Genomic DNA, 22,807 nt, shown 5'->3' with positions numbered 1-22,807 from the left:
AGATGGTACTTATCCGTGCCTTGTATATTTTTAATTTATTAATATAATATATTCAAATTACAATTTATACATAATACGATTTATTAATATATTCAAAAGAAAGATATAAACATTTAAAAAATAATTTGCCTATTTTAACAACTCATTGTTCTTTTTTTTGTCGAGAGTCTATTTTTCAGCCAAATTTTTGCGTAGTTGCTTCGGAGGGTAAAGACTCCTGAGCACCCGAGGGCAGAAGTCTGACTTCTAGCTCAAATGAAGATAGCACACACACACTCGCTTGCACAACCCCTTTTTACAGGGGGGCTCATTCACGCACCTCACAGAGAGAACACAAAGAAGAGAACAACCATGCCCGAAACAGGACTCGAACCCGGAACGCCTAGATCATGGAGAAGACGCGCTACACCTAGGCCAGGAGGCCGGTCCAAACTCATTATTTTGTTCAATCCTTACACTATTAAATAACATCAAAATTATTTACGAAGATTTCAAAACCATTTGAACGAAAAATGAAAGATGTTTAAATAAATTCCTCACTATGAATACAACACATTTATAATAAAAGATCAAATGCCTTTAAATAACCAATTACTACAAAACAGGTTAAGTTTTTAGAGCAAACATTATAAAATGGTAAAAAAAATGAAACAATTTGAGTAGCAGGTTATTGAGCAGCCTCCTGTCTTTTATTTACAAATGAACTTTCAATTCATTAAAGAACAGAGCACGCTTTTCGAAATAGACGAAGAAACCGACATTAATTTGAAGATAACTTTCATTCACGAAGTTTTGATTAATGAAGTCTATGTTTTAAAGAATCAAGAGAAGCCCTAAATTCACTGCAAGATTAAAATATTTATAGCCACTTGCTGACTTAATCAACAAATAAATCATCTTTTATGATGGAAGATTAATGAATTCTAGAATAAATCATGTTTAAGTAGTTTATCTGAAAATGGATAGTGTTCATACAAGAATTAAATGACAATTTATCAGTAACCGTGATGGATTAAGTATTTTCCTTTTGTGTTATTCAATGTTAGAAAATATTTAGTTGAGCGTTAGTAATATTTCGGACGAAGGTTACAAATCATTTACATGACCTTTTCAAAACGTTTTATATTACAGTATTGTATATATCATTTAATTTATGAATGAAACATTGATGAAATTGCTACGATTTTTGTAGTCTGACTATTATCGTATAGTAAGAAAGAAAAAGATGAATGGTATGGAGAAATTTTTTTTATGAAAATCACTTGTATTATGTCGAATGATTTTAAACTTAATTCCTATTAATTATACTAAGAAAATATTAATTATACTAAAATATAAAGAAAAAGCATTCAATGCAGAACATATATAATTTTTATAAGCATAATTTCTTTGCTGTAATATTATATGACTTTTTATATTTATCTTGAATTCAGAAATGGTCGGTTTTATCAAGTAAGAGATAAAAATTCCAAATTGGATTGATATTTATGAAAGTTATGAACTAGCTGTAAATATTTTTACAACTTAATTTAAATCTTTAAATTAATTTTAAATCGTTGAGAAAACCTATTAATAAAATTAAAGAATTCTAAAATGAGTCATACTTAGCCTTGCAAAACAATTCATTTTAAAATTTCAAAAAGTTTATTGTTCACAATTTCTGAGAAGATTTCAAAATCAGACCGGAAAAAAAAATCACTCTAGTAAATACGATTTAAAAAGGTAAATACATATTATTATACATTTATTAAATAAAACAATTATGCTTAAAAGCATATTGCAAACGTTGCCTATTCAAAAGCATGAGATAGTAAACTAGAGAGTCATTTACTAAATCTGATATACGCTCTGTGACTACGAAATACAGATTCAGGGTCTCGTTTAAATTAAGACTTTTATGTCTTTTTTGAATTTCAAATGATTATTGCAAACAAGCTAGATCTTAGTTTAGTTTATTATACTAAATATATTAATTGCGCTAAATTCTGAAGTCTTTAACGTTCCTTCTTAAGCAACATGAGTTATTTTGAGACGTTCTTTAATTTTTATCCGCGGTCGGATGATAGGCAGTATCGTCTAAGCTTCTGTATCACTCCAATGGGAGTGGTTTGATTATTGATTGAGTTGTTGAACATCAGTCTAGTGAACAAAAACCTGACGGATATTTGAGGGAATTTGGTTTGGAACATAGAATCCTCCGGTCCCCAAACCAAGGCCCCAGGCCATTCGGGTTTCAAATAGCAGGGAAGCTAATTTCATCCTCATATTGATATGGATTTATAATATTACTTCTCCTAAACTATCTCCTAAGTCTTTTGGTTAGGAAGACAGTTTTCTAGATATAGTAACGACTGCTGCATAGATATTGAATCAATGAATTCCTTGGGCAAAAAGTGATTTTAGTGAGAAAATTGCTGGATACTGAATATTTGAAAATCTTGGCTATAACTCCATAAGGACTCGAGTTCCAGCGTTCATTATAGAACATGCTCTATCAGGGAAACTATAAAGAGCGGAGGCGCACAAATGAGAGCAGTCAGAGATGGGTTTAGTCGAATCCACGCAGTAGTTGAGCGAAGTCTGCCTGTGGTGTAATTATCTCTCTCTAAGAAGTTCTCTCTGAATGCTTTGTACTGCTATGATTGATTAGTGGCAAGTTGATGCTATTTACAACGAGTTCTGTTCTTGTGTATATTTTGTTTTAGTTATATATTAGTCTTTTCGTATAGAATGAAGCAAAGTTATCCATTACTGAATCTTTTGGACTTTTTTTCGCACCAACACCGAAGAAAGATGTTTTTGTTTTTGGAACAGCATACAATCAATGATTGATGCGTATTATAACATTTACGTTGCAGAAAAAGTGCACTATTTTAAACTAGCTCAAAGGAAGGCGACTACAATGAACAGTAAAGAATTTGTGAATTTATGAATTCTTTTAAATTTAATATTCTTAATATTTGAACTAGTTTCTTTATAAAACTGTTGGGATTTTATTTCTATGTCTATTTTTTTGAGGATTTAAAGCTCATTTTTATATTTGGATTGACATACGTGTTAATGCTTTTTTACATTTTTAGATGTTATTTTCTCAAATTCTAATCTATGATCGAATTTTCTTACGAAAAACTCAAATTAAAATCTAATGCATATTTTTTGTCCAAATGTAGTATGATAATTTCTCAATATATTCTGTTATTCCTGAACTAGAGAAAAAGTAATCTATTCATTTAGAAATATTTTACTGTTGTTTTAGAGTTTCAAAAAGTGAAAAAAAAATTGAAAATTTCATGTTATTCATCAGTCGAATTCCGACATTTAAAGAATGTTTAGAAAGACACCTTTTTTTTAGTTCAGGAATTGGATAATATATTTCTTGATAAACCACTTAACTAGAAAGTCTTTGCTTTATAAATTTTTAACCAAAAAAAAAAAAGCAATTTTTTTCTAATTAAAAGAATTTTTGCTATTCAATTAGCATAATGGTGTTTTCCCAATCTTTTTTATGCAAATATTCAAAAATACAACTATTTTTGAATGTTTTTCAAAACATTCATCTCAACTTTATTCTCATGCATTAATGAATTCTACAATTGCTAGCCATGAAAGACTATTCACCTACTTATTTCACCATTTAGATCGATTTAGCCATCTAATTAGGTATATTTAGCCATCTATTTAGCCACCATTAGATCTATTTATAACACGTAATTCATTTGTTTTTCGAAATGTTAATCAGCACGTTTTTGTTGCTATAAAAGTAACGTTGTTTTTTATTTTTTTCATTCTTAAAATGGTTCGTTGAGTATTTCAGCCAACTTTTCAGTATTTCAGCAGACACTATTAATTCTGCGCATTGAGCTTCTGCAAAACTTTTACAAGTTTGAAAATATGAATTTATTGTAAGCATTATTAATTTTATTTCAATTTCTTTGCAGTTTTGCAAGATTTCAAGCATTTACAGACAAACAGAAAAAGCAAACAAGTATTTCTATAAAAACACATCCTTTGAAAAATCAATAAATGTCCAAAATAGCCCCAACACATTCAATAAAAAATAAATTCTTTAGAAAGTGGAAGTACCAAATCCTCTATTTCAATTCTGAAAACATCGGAATTTCTTATACGGTTTGGAGAATTACATGAGATTACGAAAGCGAAAGCTTTGTAGAGAAAAACATATTACATCTAACAAAAGATAAAAGAATTAAATATGAAAAGTCGTCATGGAAATAATGAATAATTCGATATTACTTCAAAACAATTACTTTTTCTGTTCTTCATAGATTGAAGTAAAATAATGAGAAAAAATATTAAAATTATTATTTCTAAATAATTAATTTCAGAATCAAAATAAATGAAATTATTATAGACATCAAACACATTTCACCATTTTGAATTGAAAAAATGAAGACTCATCGATTTATTTTGAAAATTATTTTTCAATTCCTACTATTAGTTCACACTCCCCCCCCCCCCACGATATAAATTTATATATCCTGTTCAAATTTTCACTCGTTAATAAAATGCTTTTTATTCATCCACTCAAGTGCAAATACATTTTTTAAACTTGTAGTGCATGCCACTTGATGTTAATACAGTTTTTTCAAATTCATTAATTAAATTAAATTAATTAATTTTTGTTTTATATGGGAGAAAAAATTTCTCTTATATAAGATATTTAGCAGAATATAAATTTAGGAATAAATACCGTCAAATCGCCGGAAAAAAATTTCTTTTTCAGATTCTTTTTTCATTCTGGGTTCTAGTCTGAGTCAAGGAGGAAAAAAAATGGAAAATGAAACATGTGAATATATTATTGAGATATCATGGGTATCAGCAGTACATAAGATGCAAGATAGAACTGTAGATTATTCAGTAATATATCTAGGACGAAAACTCTTCGCAGCAGGTTAAGCATATGTCACCTTGAGTCGTGTGAAATCATTAGATGGACTATTAATTGAAGAAATGGACTGCTCGAAACTCACTTGGAGAGAAATTATGGACCATCATCAGCTTCATAAATTAGAAACGAAAACAAATAGAAAATGAATAAATAGTAACAAACAAAAATAATAGTCCAACACCATATATAGAAAGGAAAATGGACAATTGCAAGGAAATTCGCTTTCTCTTTTGCCCCTTAATGTTGTGATTCTGTCATATGTATAAACATATTTATATTAATTATAATTATTTAATAAAAAGTAACTAAAACAAAATTTTTCTTTATTGACTTAAGTAGGAATTGACTTAAATTTTTTTTTATACTACTTGTTATACAAGATTTATTAATTTTTTTTCTAAATAAGTTGATTTTTCCTGCAGCTTTTTTTTTCTTTTTTTCAATCGTTGATTCAGATAGAAGGTTAAGCATAATATACATATAGGACGGGCTTTTCATTAATTTTGTTACCAGAGCTGCATCGAATGAATTGTTAATTAAAAATCCGAATTATTGAAAAATTACTTGGACACTTCTCGGCTAGTTTGCTTAAACTTTTACTTTTATCGCATTTCTTTAATTTTGAAAATTTGAAATTAAACAATAATTTGCAAATCGTATTGATTTTAATTTATAAAAGCTCCATGTTGCTTTACAACATTACTTGGCACTTGCGCCGATAAAGAAAAACAAAAACAAGCAACACCAAGAAAACAAAACATTATTTTACCGATCATAAGCTTATAAAAGCTTTTTATTTTCTATAATATTAGCATTACTTTAGCAACACACTAATATAAGAGATAAGATTAACTATTTTAGTATATCAGGATGATTGATCAATATTAGAAGGGATTAAGAGAATTAAAAATAATTTAATTAATTTCTGAACGTTAAAATTATTTGATAACCTAATATCCATAACCACGAAGATTACTGACGTAACAAATTTTTTCTATATAAGGCCTTTTAAAATAATTAATGCTTTCTCCAAGACATGCCTTCTTTAAATTTCCAGTGATCATTCCAAACAAAATAGATTTTAGTTTAGTTTAGTTTAGCTCAGTTTAGTTTATTATACTAATTATATTAATTACACTAGCTTTTGAATCACATAAGAGTTATTTTGGAGTGATTCTTATAATTTTAATCTGGTTTCGAATGGTAGCATCAATATTTCTACTGACTTAGGTTTTTGAAATCTTAGTGCTTTCTGCCATTTTTATTATAAATTGCCTTGTTTTAGCTATACGTCTTAATAAAAGCTTAAAATGGTATTTAAGTCTTAGAAAATGAATCAAATTTTTTTATTGCATATAGAGACATGTCTGGATGAAATCAGCAATTTTCAGTAGAATATGCTGATTCGTAATTCTTTGAAAAAAATGAATTCCAATGACCCAAGCTTATTTTAAATACAATTTTGATTACCAAGATATCATTAAAAATTCAAATTAAATGAGTTAAATTATGTCTTTAACCATCTAGAATGTCTAGTAAATCTACCTGAGATCCAAATTGGAAGCCTATTTGGCTTTTATGTTATCAAATCTCCTAATTTAGACGTCTAGACTTCACCACCATAAAAATAGTCAGTTAGAAATTATTACTATTGAAAAATTATTATTACGTAGTTAAACAGCAATAATTTTGGGTAAATATTTTAAGATGTTTTTTTATATTAATTTAAAAGAAAACAGATTATATTTAATCAATATTGCACGCACTTGATGATATTCTTGAATTTGATTCTTTTATATTAAATTTCCAATTTTCAAAATCCGATTTATTTTTTCTATTAACATCATGTATTTTTTTAACATGAATGTGAGGAACAGATAAAAGGAAACATTTTTTGAAAATTCTTTAGCAGCATTGAAAATAATTTGGCAGAAAATGTCTAATGAAAGCAAACAAAGTTATAAAGAAGCCGAAGTAGCTAATCTGAGCTAAAACAAGGCAATAAAGTTGCCAAGGAAAGACGTTACATACACCAAATGATTTAATATAAATTAAAATTTATGCCAAATCTTCCATCTTCCAAAAGAACATATATTAAAATTGGAACTGAAAGTAAAAGCTTACATCATTTTTAATATTAATTTCAGACTAAATAAAATTATTATTCTCGGATGCCCTATTTTGAAGTTATCAAAACTTTCGATTGGGAATTTTAGCTTTGAACGATGATTACTCAACTTAGAAATAATATCCGTTTATCAAGGCTGATTTCTTGTGGTAATTTGTGTGACAGTTTTTACTACCAACCTAAAATGATTTTATTACTTTCTCGTATACGTAGTATAGAGAAAATATAGTAGTCATCAACAATTTCAAATTCGAGATTTTGACGATTCTTCACGTTTAAGACCTCCCTAAAACGCATTTTTGGAAATGGCTGTTTATCTGTCTGTGGCAAAGACAACTCAAAAATTCCTTGAGCTAGACGGTTGAAATTTGGTATATGGTTATTACACCAAATTTGTAGATTTCTGTCAAATTTTGAGCAAAATCCATTCAATGGAAGTCTGTCTATCTGGTTTTTTGGATATAAGTTACTACGGTAACTACAAATTTAAGAAAGCAGCAAATTTGCAAATTTCTATCAATTTTGAGTAAAATCAGCTCAAAGGCAGTCCGTCTGTCTTGTTGTCCGAATAACTCGTAATAGTTAACTCGATAATTACTAAACGAAAAGAACTAAGTAGATAAAATTCGGTACACAATTTATCATCCATAGAGTAGACACCTGTGAAATTTTGAGCGAAATCCATTTAAAGGTTGACTGTCTGTCTGTCTGTACTTTCAGAAACTCGTAAACGCGATCGTTAAAAAACGCAGCGACTTAAATATATCATATTTGGTAAAGAATTTTGTGATTATAAGTGCAGTTTTGTCTCAAATTTTTGTTTCAATCGGTTGAGAAAAATGCGTCTGAAACACAAATTTGATTTTTGGATATTATCAATGCATTCCAGGGATTATTCGCCAAATAACTCGCCAATGATTCAATGAAATTGATGGTTTTAAGCCAAAAGTTAATATTTCGTAACTATTGTATGCTAATGGCATGCAAGGTGATCTCTGACATGACAATTTTATCAGACTGTATGCGAGAAAGTTTTGGGAAGACCTTTGGTTACACTTCTTGTATCTGACGTATTTAATTGTGTTTATTCCAAATTTTGATTTCTAACTTATCTACTTTATGCCACGTACATAGTATGTATGTGTTAAAAATGAAGTTAGAATTCGCGTACTTTCAAAAGCCACCGATTTAACATGAGAAAAGGGAGTGTCACTGTAAGAATAATACCAAGACTAATTTTGAAATGCCAGATAATACTAAAGTCATTATAATAAATTAAACAAGAGAATTCTAGTTTGGTGCCTTCCTGCGAGAAGTTTAGTTTTCCAGTTGATTTGAGAATTCATTTTTTGACAGAGATTTTAATAAAAGGACAAAGAAATCTTTTCATCTGTTTATTACAAGCCATCTAAAGGTAAGGAAATGTTCACTTTGTATCAGTAGAAATGGTTACATGCATTATACATGGCACATTACAAATGAATAAGGGAAGATGCGTTTTCATTTGCTAGGCACAAACATTTGCATGCCAATGGCTGACGCCAATATTTGGCTATTATTTATTCTATACTGAACCAAATATTAGACATTGCTGTTAATATTAGGTGACAACATACTGCATGTGAATAACTGGTGACAATGTCGACGAATGGTTCCGTGCTTTCCCAGCAATGAAGTAAAATGTAGAGCTAATATTTAGTTACTATTTATGCTACACTGTTGCCAATGCTTAACGTACTTGGTGACAATTGATGGATCGAATATATTAGACCATAAAGGGATATAAATTTTTGTAAGCTGCTAACACAACATATGCACTTGTCTGTAAACAAAAATTAATTCATTTGTACAATATGTGTATACATCTGCAAGGGAAATGTGATTTGTTTAAAAATGATATTGCCAAAGTTATACTTTTTTGGCGAATTCACGTTTAATGAGTTTAATTCTAATAATTTTTATTGCAACAATAAAGAGCATTAGTTGTTATATTCAAGTAAGACAAACTTTTGGCGAATTTTTGGACAGATAATATGATTTTATAAAACTGGACATTAAGTCTTACCTGAAAAATCTATAGAAACTCAGCATATTTCAATCTGAATTATATCATCTTTCAGGTTGACTCAATTATTCCCTACAGATTTAATTTCAAAAAATATATTAGAATATATTAGAATTAGTGCCCGAATTCTCGACAAGCCTAACAAAATGGTTCCAATCATTTAAAGACACACCCAAAATCCACTATTTTGGATGTCTATAAAAACGGCAACAAATGGCTTCTACAGTTGTAATAAAAATTAACAGGATTACATTCAATGAGAAATTTCCACGAAATATTTCAATTTTATATACCAAATATTAGTATTAAGTTTTGACAGATACATTACACAAAATATTTAAATTAAAATTGCATTTTATGTTTATAATTTGAATTTCTCAACCATCAAGATGTTTAACTCAGAATTCCACGCCCTTACATAAAAAAGACATGCAAAACTGTTCAAAGTTCGACTACAAAAGCAATTTTTTCGTTGCTATACTCATTATCGGATGAATTGATAAGTTCTAGAGAGGGTGCCAATGCTTGATTTAATACAAATGAAAGATAATTATTTAAATTTTAAGTAATAATCAATTAACGGTGAAGGATTGGGTAAAAGTGAATTTTAGTGTGCACCCAGCTGCGTCAACAATGCCAAGTCGCCAATAAAGATGGCCGACAAAATAAACAAATACTTCCACGGAACAGGCACGGTTACCATTTCCCGCCATCTAATTAGAACTTTTTTATTGATAAGTATTGTTTTTTTTCCATACTGCTCGGTGCCTTCGGCATCTGTAGAAGACACCGGACAGAATTTTTTAACTTAAAAAAATACATCCTGCGGCTTTGCTGGCAGCGGGAGCCTAGTAGCTTCGCTAGTACATTGATCATAAGGACTATGTGGATAACATGAACTGTACATAATCAATTGAACCGTTAGAACACCAAAAGAATTACGAGAACTGCCTAGAATTCCATTGCAGCTATCTTTTAAAGTGAGAATGAAGACGATTTTTTTTAAAGCTCATACTGACAATTAAAAATTGCAAAAGAATAAATATTTTCTGTTCGTATTCACATTAAAAAAAGAAAGCAGAAAATAACTTTTAATTATAAGCTTAACTTTCTTTATTTAATAAATTTTAGTTATAATAAAGAACAAAATTAAAATATTTACTCGATATTTTTTATTATTTTTAATTTAACATTTTTCATAATATAGTTGTAGTTTATGTACAACTCAACCACTGCAAAAAGTAGTAAACAAAACAGCATTAGGGTTGCTGGAATATTGGCGACAAACTCGGGTGCACACTAATCTTCACTTAACCCAAGGATTGGCTATAATTTCATTAGCAGAAAGAAATTACACCCAAAGAAAATGTTAATTTGGTTCGGTTGTTTGTTATCAACCCTATCACAAGTCTATGAGATCTCTATAACTTTTATAACAACACTATGACCACTCAATGCTTATTTATAGGGTAGCAATGCCACTTTGCTTTAGTGCTACATTTGGCGAGTTTTGGCTCTTTGACTGTTAATAAATACCATTTTATTATTTATAAAAATGTAATAATAAACTATAAACTTTTTATTTAATTAAATAATATCCCATGATAATTTAAAAACACCACTGTCTTTTGGTGAACTATTTTATTTTTTCTTCAGTCATCAAAAATCAGGTATATTATTTATTTATCAGGTTGAAAAATATCAAGGAATACTATCATAATTGATTTTACCATTTTTTTTTTCATTTATCCGATATTTTTATTTTCAGTTCGATGAATTATTTCTTGAGTTCTTCAAAAAATCTACTTCATTTATAGTTATAAACCCACTCTTTGGAACTATACCCAAAACAAAGTGCTTTACTAAATCCTGATCTTTCCTTAAGGCGATGTTTATGTGATGAGGCTGGATTCGACGCAACCCGAGCGCTCGTGTGGCATCCAAAGAAAGTTCTAGAATTTCTGCACACAAATATTCTAAGACTGCAGCCAAGTACACTGCTGCACCATCTGTGATACGATCTGTAATTTTTTGAGCTTTCAGCATTGTTTTGACTCTAGCGACAGGAAAAATCAATCCACATTTTTCAGATTTTGATATTCGTTGTTTTGGCATGGTGAATAGAAATATGATTTACATTTAAAAATACCTTTGAAAATATAGCTTCCTCGAATACTTAGAATTTTCAAATTTCTGAGGATATTGTGAAGCTTGATGTTTGCAGATGAGAAACGTTTCAATTCTCTAGCATAAATTTGCAAATTAAAATTGAAAAGTGCATATAATAAAAGCAGAAATTGAGTTTAGTTGTTTCTAACACGCTATTATCCAAACTCATGGAGGTAAAATTTAAAATTTTAACAACCAACAATATTAAGCCACAAAGCAAAAATATTGCTATTATTGAAAAAAGTTTCTATTTTGTGATTCTCATATATATTTTTTTTACATCAGGAATCAAAAATGAATTTTACTTTTTTTTTATTTCAAGTGCAATTTATGCTTTTTCTTTATGGGAAAAATGATTTATTTCCTCGTGTCTAAGATTACCAAATAAAATGCATATTCGTCAAAAAGAGTAGCATTTATTTGTGACAGCATTATTAGAGACCAGCTTGTTTCTTATATTATTGACGTTTTAGTTTAATAAATAATTAGTATGGGATGCATTTGTTAAAAAATTTCACCATGTAATATCATACGACTGACTGAAAATATATAAATTTAACTTAATCATTACTGAACAAACATTTTGAAAGACGTATGTACAATGAAATAAGGAAAATCTTACTTCCAGATTATGGATAAAAAAAGGCAATTTTTAATCTTAATCTTAACATTGGTATAAACACGCTATTGAATGTTTTGATGAATGAGATCTGAGTTTCATGATAACATTAAAAATGTTGTTATAGATTGTGCATCAATTCAAATGACAAAAATTAATTTAAAAAATTGTAAATTAATGAAATTGATATCATTAAAAAGGTTAAATTGGTTATTTTAAGATATTGTGAAAATACTTATGTGAGAAAATGGTTTTTCGAAGACATGAACATCATTTCCCATAGACAAACCATTGCAATTTCCCATCTAGAAAACTGTAAAGCCTATTTCCACGCTTTGGTAAACTTTGTTCATCACTCTTGTAACATCTATTTTTATCATCTGGCTTTGGAGTTCTGGAGTATTTGGTGACACGTCGGGTCCTTTTCTGAGCATTTTGCATCTGCTTCATAAATTGGCTAATCGAATTAATGAAATTGTAAAAATACTCTATGAAACAATCTCAAATGTTTCTATAGAGGTTTGTTTAGTTTTAATTATTGCTATTTAGCAATAAGTAATAAAAGTGATTTATGTACTATGTACGACAGCGGATTTTACTTTTTTATTTATTATATTTTGTATGTAGTGGTTTTTTATAGTATATTTATTTTTTTTATACACATAATCAACTTCTACTAAAATGATTAATCTGTTCCTTCGTTTTTTTAAAAATATTTTATGGTGATTACCTGTTTACTACTGATAATAGGTTAAGAAGATAATTTGAAAATTTTGATGGGTTATAGAATAGTGCATTAATTGTTATAAATTCAAGCAAAAACTCTGAATGTAACGGATCAATTTATATTATATCGTGGAGTAGATGATAGCACATTCATTTGAATTTATGGTGTTATACATATATATGGTGTTGAATTTACGGTGTTATATTTATGGTGTTCATTTGAATTTATGGTGTTATAATGTGTATGTAATGTAATATGTAATGTAATGTAATATGTAATGTAATATGTAATGTGTATATAATGTAATAGTTACCTTCCTTATTCTTTAAAAAGTGAATAATATTTCAACCAAAGGGGTGGTCTACCCACCAAAACATTCTCGCATACTATCTCAAAGTTATAAAGCTCGAAAATATCCCAGTTCGTATCAACTGGTTAACTTTTGGCGTAAATTTAGATTTTTACTGAATCTATCGTGTTATCCTTGGCGTGTGTTTTGGCAATTAATCGCATGCGGACAAAAGTATCCAAAACACGTTCAGCAGATTATATAGTTTACTTTTGATGCTATTTTCATTTATATGTATTTTATCGATATAAATTGTCTTGCTGCCACTCTCAAAAAAATAAATGTCAATAAAAATGAATTTATTGGGAGAAGGCGACTGTTTCACAGCATATTTAATTCAATATTTTTTTTTTATTATTTCTCGATTTCGATTATTTATGATATCAAAATACTATATTGTATTTCCTATTGTTTGGAGAGTTTCAGTTTTTTATGACAGCTTCAGTCTTATTTGGAAATATGTGGTTTTATATAAAAGGGGAAAAAACAGTGGGTGTGGTCTCCTTCAAACTTTCTAGCATTTTCTAATAAACTAGTGCCTGAAAAGGAACATGCCAGAGAACGCTTTGCTTGAGAATTGGCGTATAATTACTAAATATTAAGTTTTGGAGTGAATTTGTCATGATATCCTTGGAAAATTTATTGGCGATTAATTCTTGACATGTCGTTAATAGTACGTGAAAATCGAATGTGAACTTTTTACACATTTTTCTCAGTTGATTGAAACAAAGATTTAACACAAAACTGCAGTTGTATCCATAAAAACCTATACAAAAATGCTTATCAATAGACAGTCAATCCATTGTTAGATCTAATTCAAAATTTGATACTTTTATACATTATTCGTATATCGAATTTTATTTATTTGCCTCTCTTTGTGTTGTAGTTATTGCATTAATTTATATTAGAATTGCCGGACACAGAGGCTCCTTTTGAACAGACTTGGTTCAAAATCCGATAGAAACCTGCAACTGTGGTGTAAAGGCAGTATACCAAATTTCAATCGTCTAGCTCAAAGCGTTTTTGAGTTATCTTTGTCACAGACAGATGGACATTTCCAAAACGGACATTTTCCAAAAATGTGTTTCTTTGTGTGTTTGGGGGAAGTATAAAACGTGGAGATCCTTCAAAATCTCGAGTTCGAATTTTCTAGCGATTTCTATATTTTCTCTAAACTACATATACGAGAAAATAAAAAAGTGGTTTTGGACATTTCCCTTCAATAGCGAATCAAAAATATTCGAATACATCATAACGTATTTCAAAAATGACCTGAATACGCCATTTGCTCTGAAAGTCATATCTGAAAGACAAAGATAAGTTCTGTAGATTTTCGAATTTTTCAAAATGATTTTATCATTAATATTTGTTAAAAATAAATACAAATGAGGAAACAGCTTTCAAAATTTCTGAAATGTTTTCCATTGGTAATTCTTATTATTTAAATTATTAATCCAGTAAAAAATTATTACTAGTACATACAATATTCTTATAATGGAAAAATTTCAATTAATTCATGCGAAATTTGATTATTAAGTAGCTAAAATTAAAAAAATCTTATCATTATATTAAGTAAAATTTTCAAATTTTATCATTGTTGAAAATTGGATTAAAATCTTTAATCTTTAATTAGAATCAGTAACTTACAATCATAACAGCATCTTCAATATAATAGTATTGGCGTGTTTAGTATAAAAAAGTATACTTATTTTCAAAAAAATATTTTTTTTATAAATTCATAGAAATAGAAATCTTTTTTTACTAACTGATCTTTTCTTGAAATGCGCCTAAAATATATTTCTTGTGTTTCATAGCAAATGGAATTTTCTCCTTTTTTTTTCCATTTGAAAATTCCTTTCGAAGAATTTGCGTTTATACAAGAAATTTGTTTCAAATACTCGGTGCGAAATGCGTTGTTACACAATTTTTTTCTTGCAAACATATTGCGGGGATCTCGTTTTTCTGCTATACCTATTTTTGCACTCATGCTTTTTCCATCAGTGGAAACAAAATGTTTCTTTGGTAACATTTACATCTGGAACTTCTGTGCAGTGTTTTGAAATATCTCTGTAGCTGTTATATTGAAAGATATTCAGATCTTGCAAGGTATACGAAGTGGCATTTTTGAATGCTATTTGCTTAGCATTTGGCAAATTCGAAGTAAAAAACTTTACTTTATCGCAAAAATAATAGCAGCGGAATAATAAAGCTTTAAAAAAATGAACACCATTTGAATCTTTAAAAAATAGGTGTGGCTTTCATTGATTTTTTTGTTGCTCGATTTTTTTTATCAAAAAGTAAATATATCACTTTCAAACTGAAAATGAATGCAGGAAACAAAAAGGATAACTAGTAGTAACAATACAAAAAATAACACCCTTTTAGCTTTCTAAAATTTGGTTATTTATTAAAAACATTTTTGAATGAAAAATTCTTTTTTATTTTTTAAATATTTTATAATAGGATTTGGAATTTCTCTCCACAATATAAAAAAATATTTATATCTGGGATATGGTTTCACGAATATACTTAGAAACTGAAAATTATTATTTTTTTTATCGATAACGTGCATGCTTAATTTTACTTATATACTTAGGCCCCATGAATACAATTATTTAAGAAAAATTATGACTTGTAAAAGAAACAATGAAATTTAAAACTTTTTTTAAACTCATTTTTTTGAAAAAATACCAAACTTCTACATATCGACTCTTGATAAAAAAAAATTCTCTGTGCGGAAATTTTGAGTTATATAATTATAAATTATAAGATTTTCTAATTAAAATCTGTCAAATTGTAAATTGTAAATTATCAAAGAAATATACTTAAAAATATACAAATATATATATAATTTATAATTTTGGCAAAATTATTTGTTCTTATGCTAAAATAGAGTTAATTTTTTATCTATTTTGCTGGGATATCAAAAATAATAGTATTACTATATCTTTTCAAACTTAATATTTTATCAAAGTTGTTTCAAAATAACGTCCACTTTCATTAAAAATTTAAATAGTTCTTTAGAAGATAAACAAGTTTGAAAATTTAAATTTCCTCTAACTTAGAATAGGGATTCTCTTTCTCTCAAATAAGAATAACGTATAAGGGCCGGGGCACCTTTTCTGCTTCTTTTCATTCACGCTCCGCCAAATTTGAAATCTCCTTTGACTTCCATCAGATCAGTATATTTTTACCCTTCGGATTGTATTACAGTTTCAGTAGATTACAGGCAGCTGCATTTCTTACCACAGAAACTGCTTCGCAAAATTTCAGTAACAACATGCGACTCCCATGTTTGTGTTTAAAGATTTTTCTCAAGCTGATTTTGATTTGTTATGGATTTCTGTGGATCAGTGAAAAAATTATTTCTTAATAAATTTGTATTCCTTATCATAAGCAAAACTCCTTGATTTATATTGATAACAACTTAATGAATAATTTTTCTTATGACGAAAAATCTAATTCGATGCAGAAGAATTGTTTTCCAAATGAAAACCAACGATTATTAAAAATAGGTCGATGTATAGAGATATACTGTAAGTAAGGCTCTTATTGCATTTTTGATAAAAGAAGTGCATAAAACGAATTTCATTGGAAACACTGAAAAATTAAATAATTATTTCATTAATTGGATTTGTATCGATTGTTGTGCAATTTTTTTTTCCTTTAAAAAATTTGAAAATGTGAAATTCTTAATTTAAGGCCTTGATAGGAGAAATACAAAAATGCAAGTTAATCAATGAGGACGTTTTTAAAGAATATGAGGGTTTTTTGTTTTTTTTTTAAATTATTATTGTCGTACTTAAATATTCTAAAAAGTTTTAATCTTGATATCTATATGTAGGACTTTCAAATCTTCCTCGTGAAACGATAGGTTAAAATCATGTCGACAACAGCAATTCTGATAAGCCAGAAATCCTATAGGGTCGAAACTCTTAGTGCCTAAAATTCCAACATGGATATTTTAAGACAAAGTTTGTTAGTCCATTACTCGGACCCAAGAATTTTTTTTGTTTTTCTTCTTTTGCTATTCATACGAATGTACAGAGATAATAGAAGTGAAGGGAGGAAAGAGAAAGGTCTCTAAGCAGAAAGGAAGATCAATTCCATGCTGAAGGTTAACAAACAACATAGGGCCATGAAGAGAGGGAACTCAAAAGAAAATATAAACGTCGTTTAATGAATTCTGTTGAATGACTGAATTATTCTTCGATCATGCTGGGATTTTGGAGAGTGAGTTTATTAGCGGTACATTCGTAGCTTAAGCATTGCATGCATGCTCTGATATGTATCTGGATTTGGGATAAAGAGTTTATCAGTAGTACATTTGAAGCTTAAACATTGCCGGCATGCTCTAACTTAAATGATATTTTTTGTTGTTGTTGTGGGTTAGGGGGAGTGATGATAAGGGACAGAAAGGAGGGAATGATAAGGAAAAGTAAAGAATTTTTACAATAAAATAGTTTTTTACATTTAAAAATGTGTTTTTATTAAATCTATATTTTCAAATCGTGAAATAATACGATAAAAATAATGAAATAATGCATATTAAGTAGTTATGATCTTCAATTTTATTTTTGGTCAGATATTAATATAATAGGCTGTATAGTTAAAAATGAAAATTTTAATATTTTGTAAAATTTATATTAAATTATATTGAAATGAGAATTTGACAGATTCTTTGCGCATAGTTATCAATTGAATTCTGTCCATTTAATTCAGAAAGACGAATGTTGTTGCTGAGAAGGTTAAAAGAACAAAACAGAAAGAAAAAAACATCAGAAATTAATGGGGCAGTAAGTAATAGACAATGCTGAATTTGATGCATTTTATTTCTTCCTACTTTCCTCAGAGTAAGTATTATGGGCAAATTTGGTATATGGAAAAATAGAAATGGAACCAGACCTATAAACTTTATCCATCCATGTCTCCTAATCACACAAAATGGATTCATCTAATATAGCATAATTCACATGTCATACCCACGAGCTCGTCAGAGCCACATTTAATTTAGAAAATGTGAAGACTTAGAATCAAAATACATTCTAAAATTTTTTATTTCAATTGTTTTAATCCCTTTATTTCCAAATGGTTGTTTTATTAATTACAAATGAAAATTATAATGTCCAGGATATAAATACCACAAATTTCCACCTGGAGACTACTAGGAAAATTCCTACAATGATTTTATTATCTGTTTCTAATAAAATAGTATCTGGAACAGCATTTTGATTCTATTACACGCTTGGGGGTTATATTCTGATATCCAAACCATATTTACCATCCAGTTTTCTTTATAAAGCAATTAATATCTGAAATGATTATTGTTGGGAAACTATTTTTCATCTTTAAATTATCAAAGTTTGGCATAAAATGCAAGTGCATTCTACGGCATTTACGATATAAATATAAATTTGTTTTTACCTTGAACTATTAATTGTATATTTGTGTCGTCTTGTCCGTAAGCGTTCGTAGCAACACATGTAAATAAAGCAGAATCCCTTCTATCAACAGCATGAATTGAAACTTTTGAAGTGACACTGTCTGTTCTGCTTTCAGTGGTGATTTCATAACTGTAAAGCACAAAAGAAATTCAAGATTAATAAAAGAAATTAATACAAAAATTAATTAAAATTCAAATAATTTTTCCAAAGAATTCTTGCACATCAATATCAATTCATGACAGTGATAGAGTTCATTTTCTTTATAAATAATAATTTAAAAAAATTTCAATCGTTTCAATAGTTAATTTCTAAATCTATGGAAATAGGCTATTATACTTCAAATGGACAATTTTCTAAATAGTGTTATATTGAGTTAATATTTGCAATTCTGAAAAAAAGTTATATGTCAAGTTTTTATACAATACATCGATCCTATTAATTATATTTAGTACGATAATGAAAACAATATTTTAAACGAAAAAGCCACATTTCTACAATCAAAAGTTACCGAGTTATGAAACTTTGAACATCACTATTTCAGATTATTTTAATGGTTGCCTCAAGGAAACTCCTCCATTAAGTTCCCTCAAGGTAATCACTGATTGGTGTAAAATAATGAAATGCAAAGCTTCATTACTAGTTCAGACTTAGTCGTGGAGGAGAGCAACGCTTTTTTTTTTACTAAACAAAAGAGTAAGTGCTGGAAATAGTTTACTAAATATTTAACGATGGACTGTATAAAAGGAAGACTTAGAGTACTTTTTCCATATGAAAGTATATGCGTTTATTTGAGGGTAAAGATTTATTTATTTATTCTGCCAAAAATAGAGTGGATACTTAATGTGTTATAACGGCATATACAAATTATAAAAGATAGGTAATATTTATTATATAATGTTATGATATGTAATACAATATTTATTCTTTCTATTAAATAATATATTCTTTTAATTCATCAAAATTATCAAATATTGAAAAAATCATTGAATTCAAATGTTAAAATAGTTTTTTTCTCTATCATATCATTAATCAAAAAAAAAAATTTTTTTCTAGTAAAAGAAAAAATTTCAAATAATTACACATTCAAAAAAATCTCAAAGATTTAACTCGTACAATGCTTTGAAGAAATTAAAAGGAGCTTTTGTTTATATTAACACAAGTAATATTACTTTAAAATTCACTAATCTTAAAAAGTCTTTGAATTTATTTTCAATTTAATGATAAAATAAGTAAAGTCGTTTGCAGTTAAATTTATTCGTAAATCTTTTAATAATTACCATTCACTGCAAACTTATGGAATATCTTAGACACATACAAAAAATATTTATATTAGGAAAATTTTAAAAAGAATATTTTAGAATTATCTAACTACATAAAAATGCTTTTTCTCAATTTAAAAAAGATAGAAAAAATAAATAAGTTAATTTAAATTTGATTAATTTAAATTAAAAAGTTAAGTTAAATTTGATCATAAATCTATTTATGATTATTTATATAAATATTATCCATAAATTTTATTATGATTATTATGATACATTAATGTTATAAAGTAACATTTATTTAATTGATGCTATTTTGAACAAATATATATAAATTAATATCAAACTACCGTCGTCTAATTATAAATGTTTTCCTTTTCCTTCCCAAATAGATGAAAACATGCTTTTAGAAAAGTTAAAATTTAGTATAAAATAAATGCTTTTGCGTTGGAAAATAATTTATTTTTAGAGAACCACTTTTTGATTTCTTTTAATTATTTCTTTATCTGAGAAAAATAAGTAGTTTTGCTTTAAAAAAAATTCCCATTTCTCTGCAGAAATATGTTTACTGAATTATATTTCTCACAATGACCTCCAAATAAGGTTTCATTCTTTTGATAATTAAGAAAATATTTTGACTTAAAGACAATCTCATTATTATTAATAGTTGCAAAAAATAAAAATGAAACTTCAAAGAAAACATTTTTAATTATTTCCGCAATGCCTCGAAAAAAAATGGCTTATACAGTAATATAAGAAAGCCACAATGAATACTAAAATTATGAATGTTGCATTCTACCATTTTTCACTTTTAAAAGTTGATTTCTTTAGTATTCAAATCTCAGAAATTAAAAATACAAAAGTTTTTCAGGATGTGGAAGTCGGACAACAGTTAAAATTTATTTTTCTATTTTCTAGTTCCAAAATTTTCTTTTCAAAACTTTGGCGTATGTATTGTCCAAAAAGCACTTCATTAGTGGATTTTAATGGTTCTGAAGTGAGTTTATTTATGGCACAATCCATTTCAGTATACATCAAAATGATTAATATTTTGGAAGCCTTTTCATAATGTATAAAAAAATCATAACAATAAAAAAACTACAACAATTATTTTTTTTTCCTCCTTATCTTTGTATTAGGTTTTGCTTGTTATTTGGAAATATTTTAGTTCAGATTATGCAATATAGTTTTGACAACCAATTACTCACACTTTAAAACCCGTAGGAATAATCTCCCCAGATCTTTCTCTCTTATTTTCTAATAAAAGTATTATCCGAGAAAATGTCTTGCTGGAATTAGTGTTTAATATTTACGAAATATCAACTTTTGGCTTGAATTTAGCATTTTTACTTAATGTATCATTGAATCCTTGGCGAACTTTTTAGCGATCAATCCCTGGTATACGATTATTAGAATCTAAGAATCAAAATTGTGTTTTAAATGCTTTTTCTAAACCGATTGAAATCAAAATTTGATACTTAATTACATTTATAATCGCAAAATGACATACCAAATTTGATATATTTAAGTCATTGTGATTTTGAGTTATTGCGTTTACAAAGTTTTGAGGATAAAAACTGATAGACAATGAACTCCTTCTTGAGATGGGCATATAATTTTGTTGGTGTCTATATCAGAAATTTTTGAGGATAAAAACTGATAGACAATGAACTTCTTCTTGAGATGGGCATATAATTTTGTTGGTGTCTATGTCAGAAGTTTTTGAGGATAAAAACTGATAGACAATGAACTTCTTCTTGAGATGGGCATATAATTTTGTTGGTGTCTATATCAGAAATTTTTGAGGATAAAAACTGATAGACAGTGAACTCCTTCTTGAGATGAGTATATAATTTTGTTGGTGTCTATATCAGAAGTTTTTGAGGATAAAAACTGATAGACAATGAACTCCTTCTTGAGATGGGCATATAATTTTGTTGGTGTCTATATCAGAAATTTTTGAGGATAAAAACTGATAGACAGTGAACTCCTTCTTGAGATGAGCATATAATTTTGTTGGTGTCTATATCAGAAGTTTTTGAGGATAAAAACTGATAGACAGTGAACTCCTTCTTGAGATGAGCATATAATTTTGTTGGTGTCTATATCAGAAATTTTTGAGGATAAAAACTGATAGACAATGAACTCCTTCTTGAGATGGGCATATAATTTTGTTGGTGTCTATATCAGAAGTTTTTGAGGATAAAAACTGATAGACAATGAACTTCTTCTTGAGATGAGCATATAATTTTGTTGGTGTCTATATCAGAAATTTTTGAGGATAAAAACTGATAGACAATGAACTCCTTCTTGAGATGGGCATGTAATTTTGTTGGTGTCTGTATCAGAAATTTTTGAGGATAAAAACTGATAGACAGTGAACTCCTTCTTGAGATGGGCATGTAATTTTGTTGGTGTCTGTATCAGAAATTTTTGAGGATAAAAACTGATAGACAGTGAACTCCTTCTTGAGATGGGCATGTAATTTTGTTGGTGTCTATATCAGAAATTTGTGAGGATAAAAACTGATAGACAGTGAACTATTTCTTGAGATGGGCATATAATTTTGTTGGTGTCTGTATCAGAAATTTTTGAGGATAAAAACTGATAGACAGTGAACTATTTCTTGAGATGGGCATATAATTTTGTTGGTGTCTGTATCAGAAATTTTTGAGGATAAAAACTGATAGACAGTGAACTATTTCTTGAGATGGGCATATAATTTTGTTGGTGTCTGTATCAGAAATTTTTGAGGATAAAAACTGATAGACAGTGAACTCCTTCTTGAGATGGGCATGTAATTTTGTTGGTGTCTATATCAGAAATTTTTGAGGATAAAAACTGATAGACAATGAACTCCTTCTTGAGATGAGCATATAATTTTGTTGGTGTCTATATCAGAAGTTTTTGAGGATAAAAACTGATAGACAATGAACTCCTTCTTGAGATGGGCATATAATTTTGTTGGTGTCTGTATCAAAAATTTTTGAGGATAAAAACTGATAGACAGTGAACTCCTTGAGATGAGCATATAATTTTGTTGGTGTCTATATCAAAGATTTTAAATCTGTGTAAAGAATTTTATTTATCCAACTCTCTTCGTTTCGTAGTTATGTTAACTTATATATGAATAACCGG

At 28.2% G+C, this 22,807-nt stretch overlaps 1 protein-coding gene across 4 annotated transcripts in view; it reads right to left on the bottom strand.

Moving 5' to 3' along the window:
• Window positions 1-22,807, bottom strand: part of LOC129981768 (cell adhesion molecule Dscam2-like) — a 519,426-nt gene that overhangs the window by 86,177 nt on the left and 410,442 nt on the right. For all 4 annotated transcript variants that reach the window (XM_056092759.1, XM_056092760.1, XM_056092761.1 and 1 more), the window contains exon 13: window positions 18,391-18,539. In XM_056092759.1, coding sequence (XP_055948734.1) covers window positions 18,391-18,539 — 149 coding nt within the window. The remainder of the gene's footprint in view (window positions 1-18,390; window positions 18,540-22,807) is intronic.

The sequence above is a fragment of the Argiope bruennichi genome, chromosome 8 (genome assembly GCF_947563725.1).
Source record: "Argiope bruennichi chromosome 8, qqArgBrue1.1, whole genome shotgun sequence".
In the NCBI taxonomy this organism is placed as follows: domain Eukaryota; kingdom Metazoa; phylum Arthropoda; class Arachnida; order Araneae; family Araneidae; genus Argiope; species Argiope bruennichi.
Note: the sequence above shows the minus strand (reverse complement) of the source record. Positions and strands in the feature narration are given on the sequence as shown.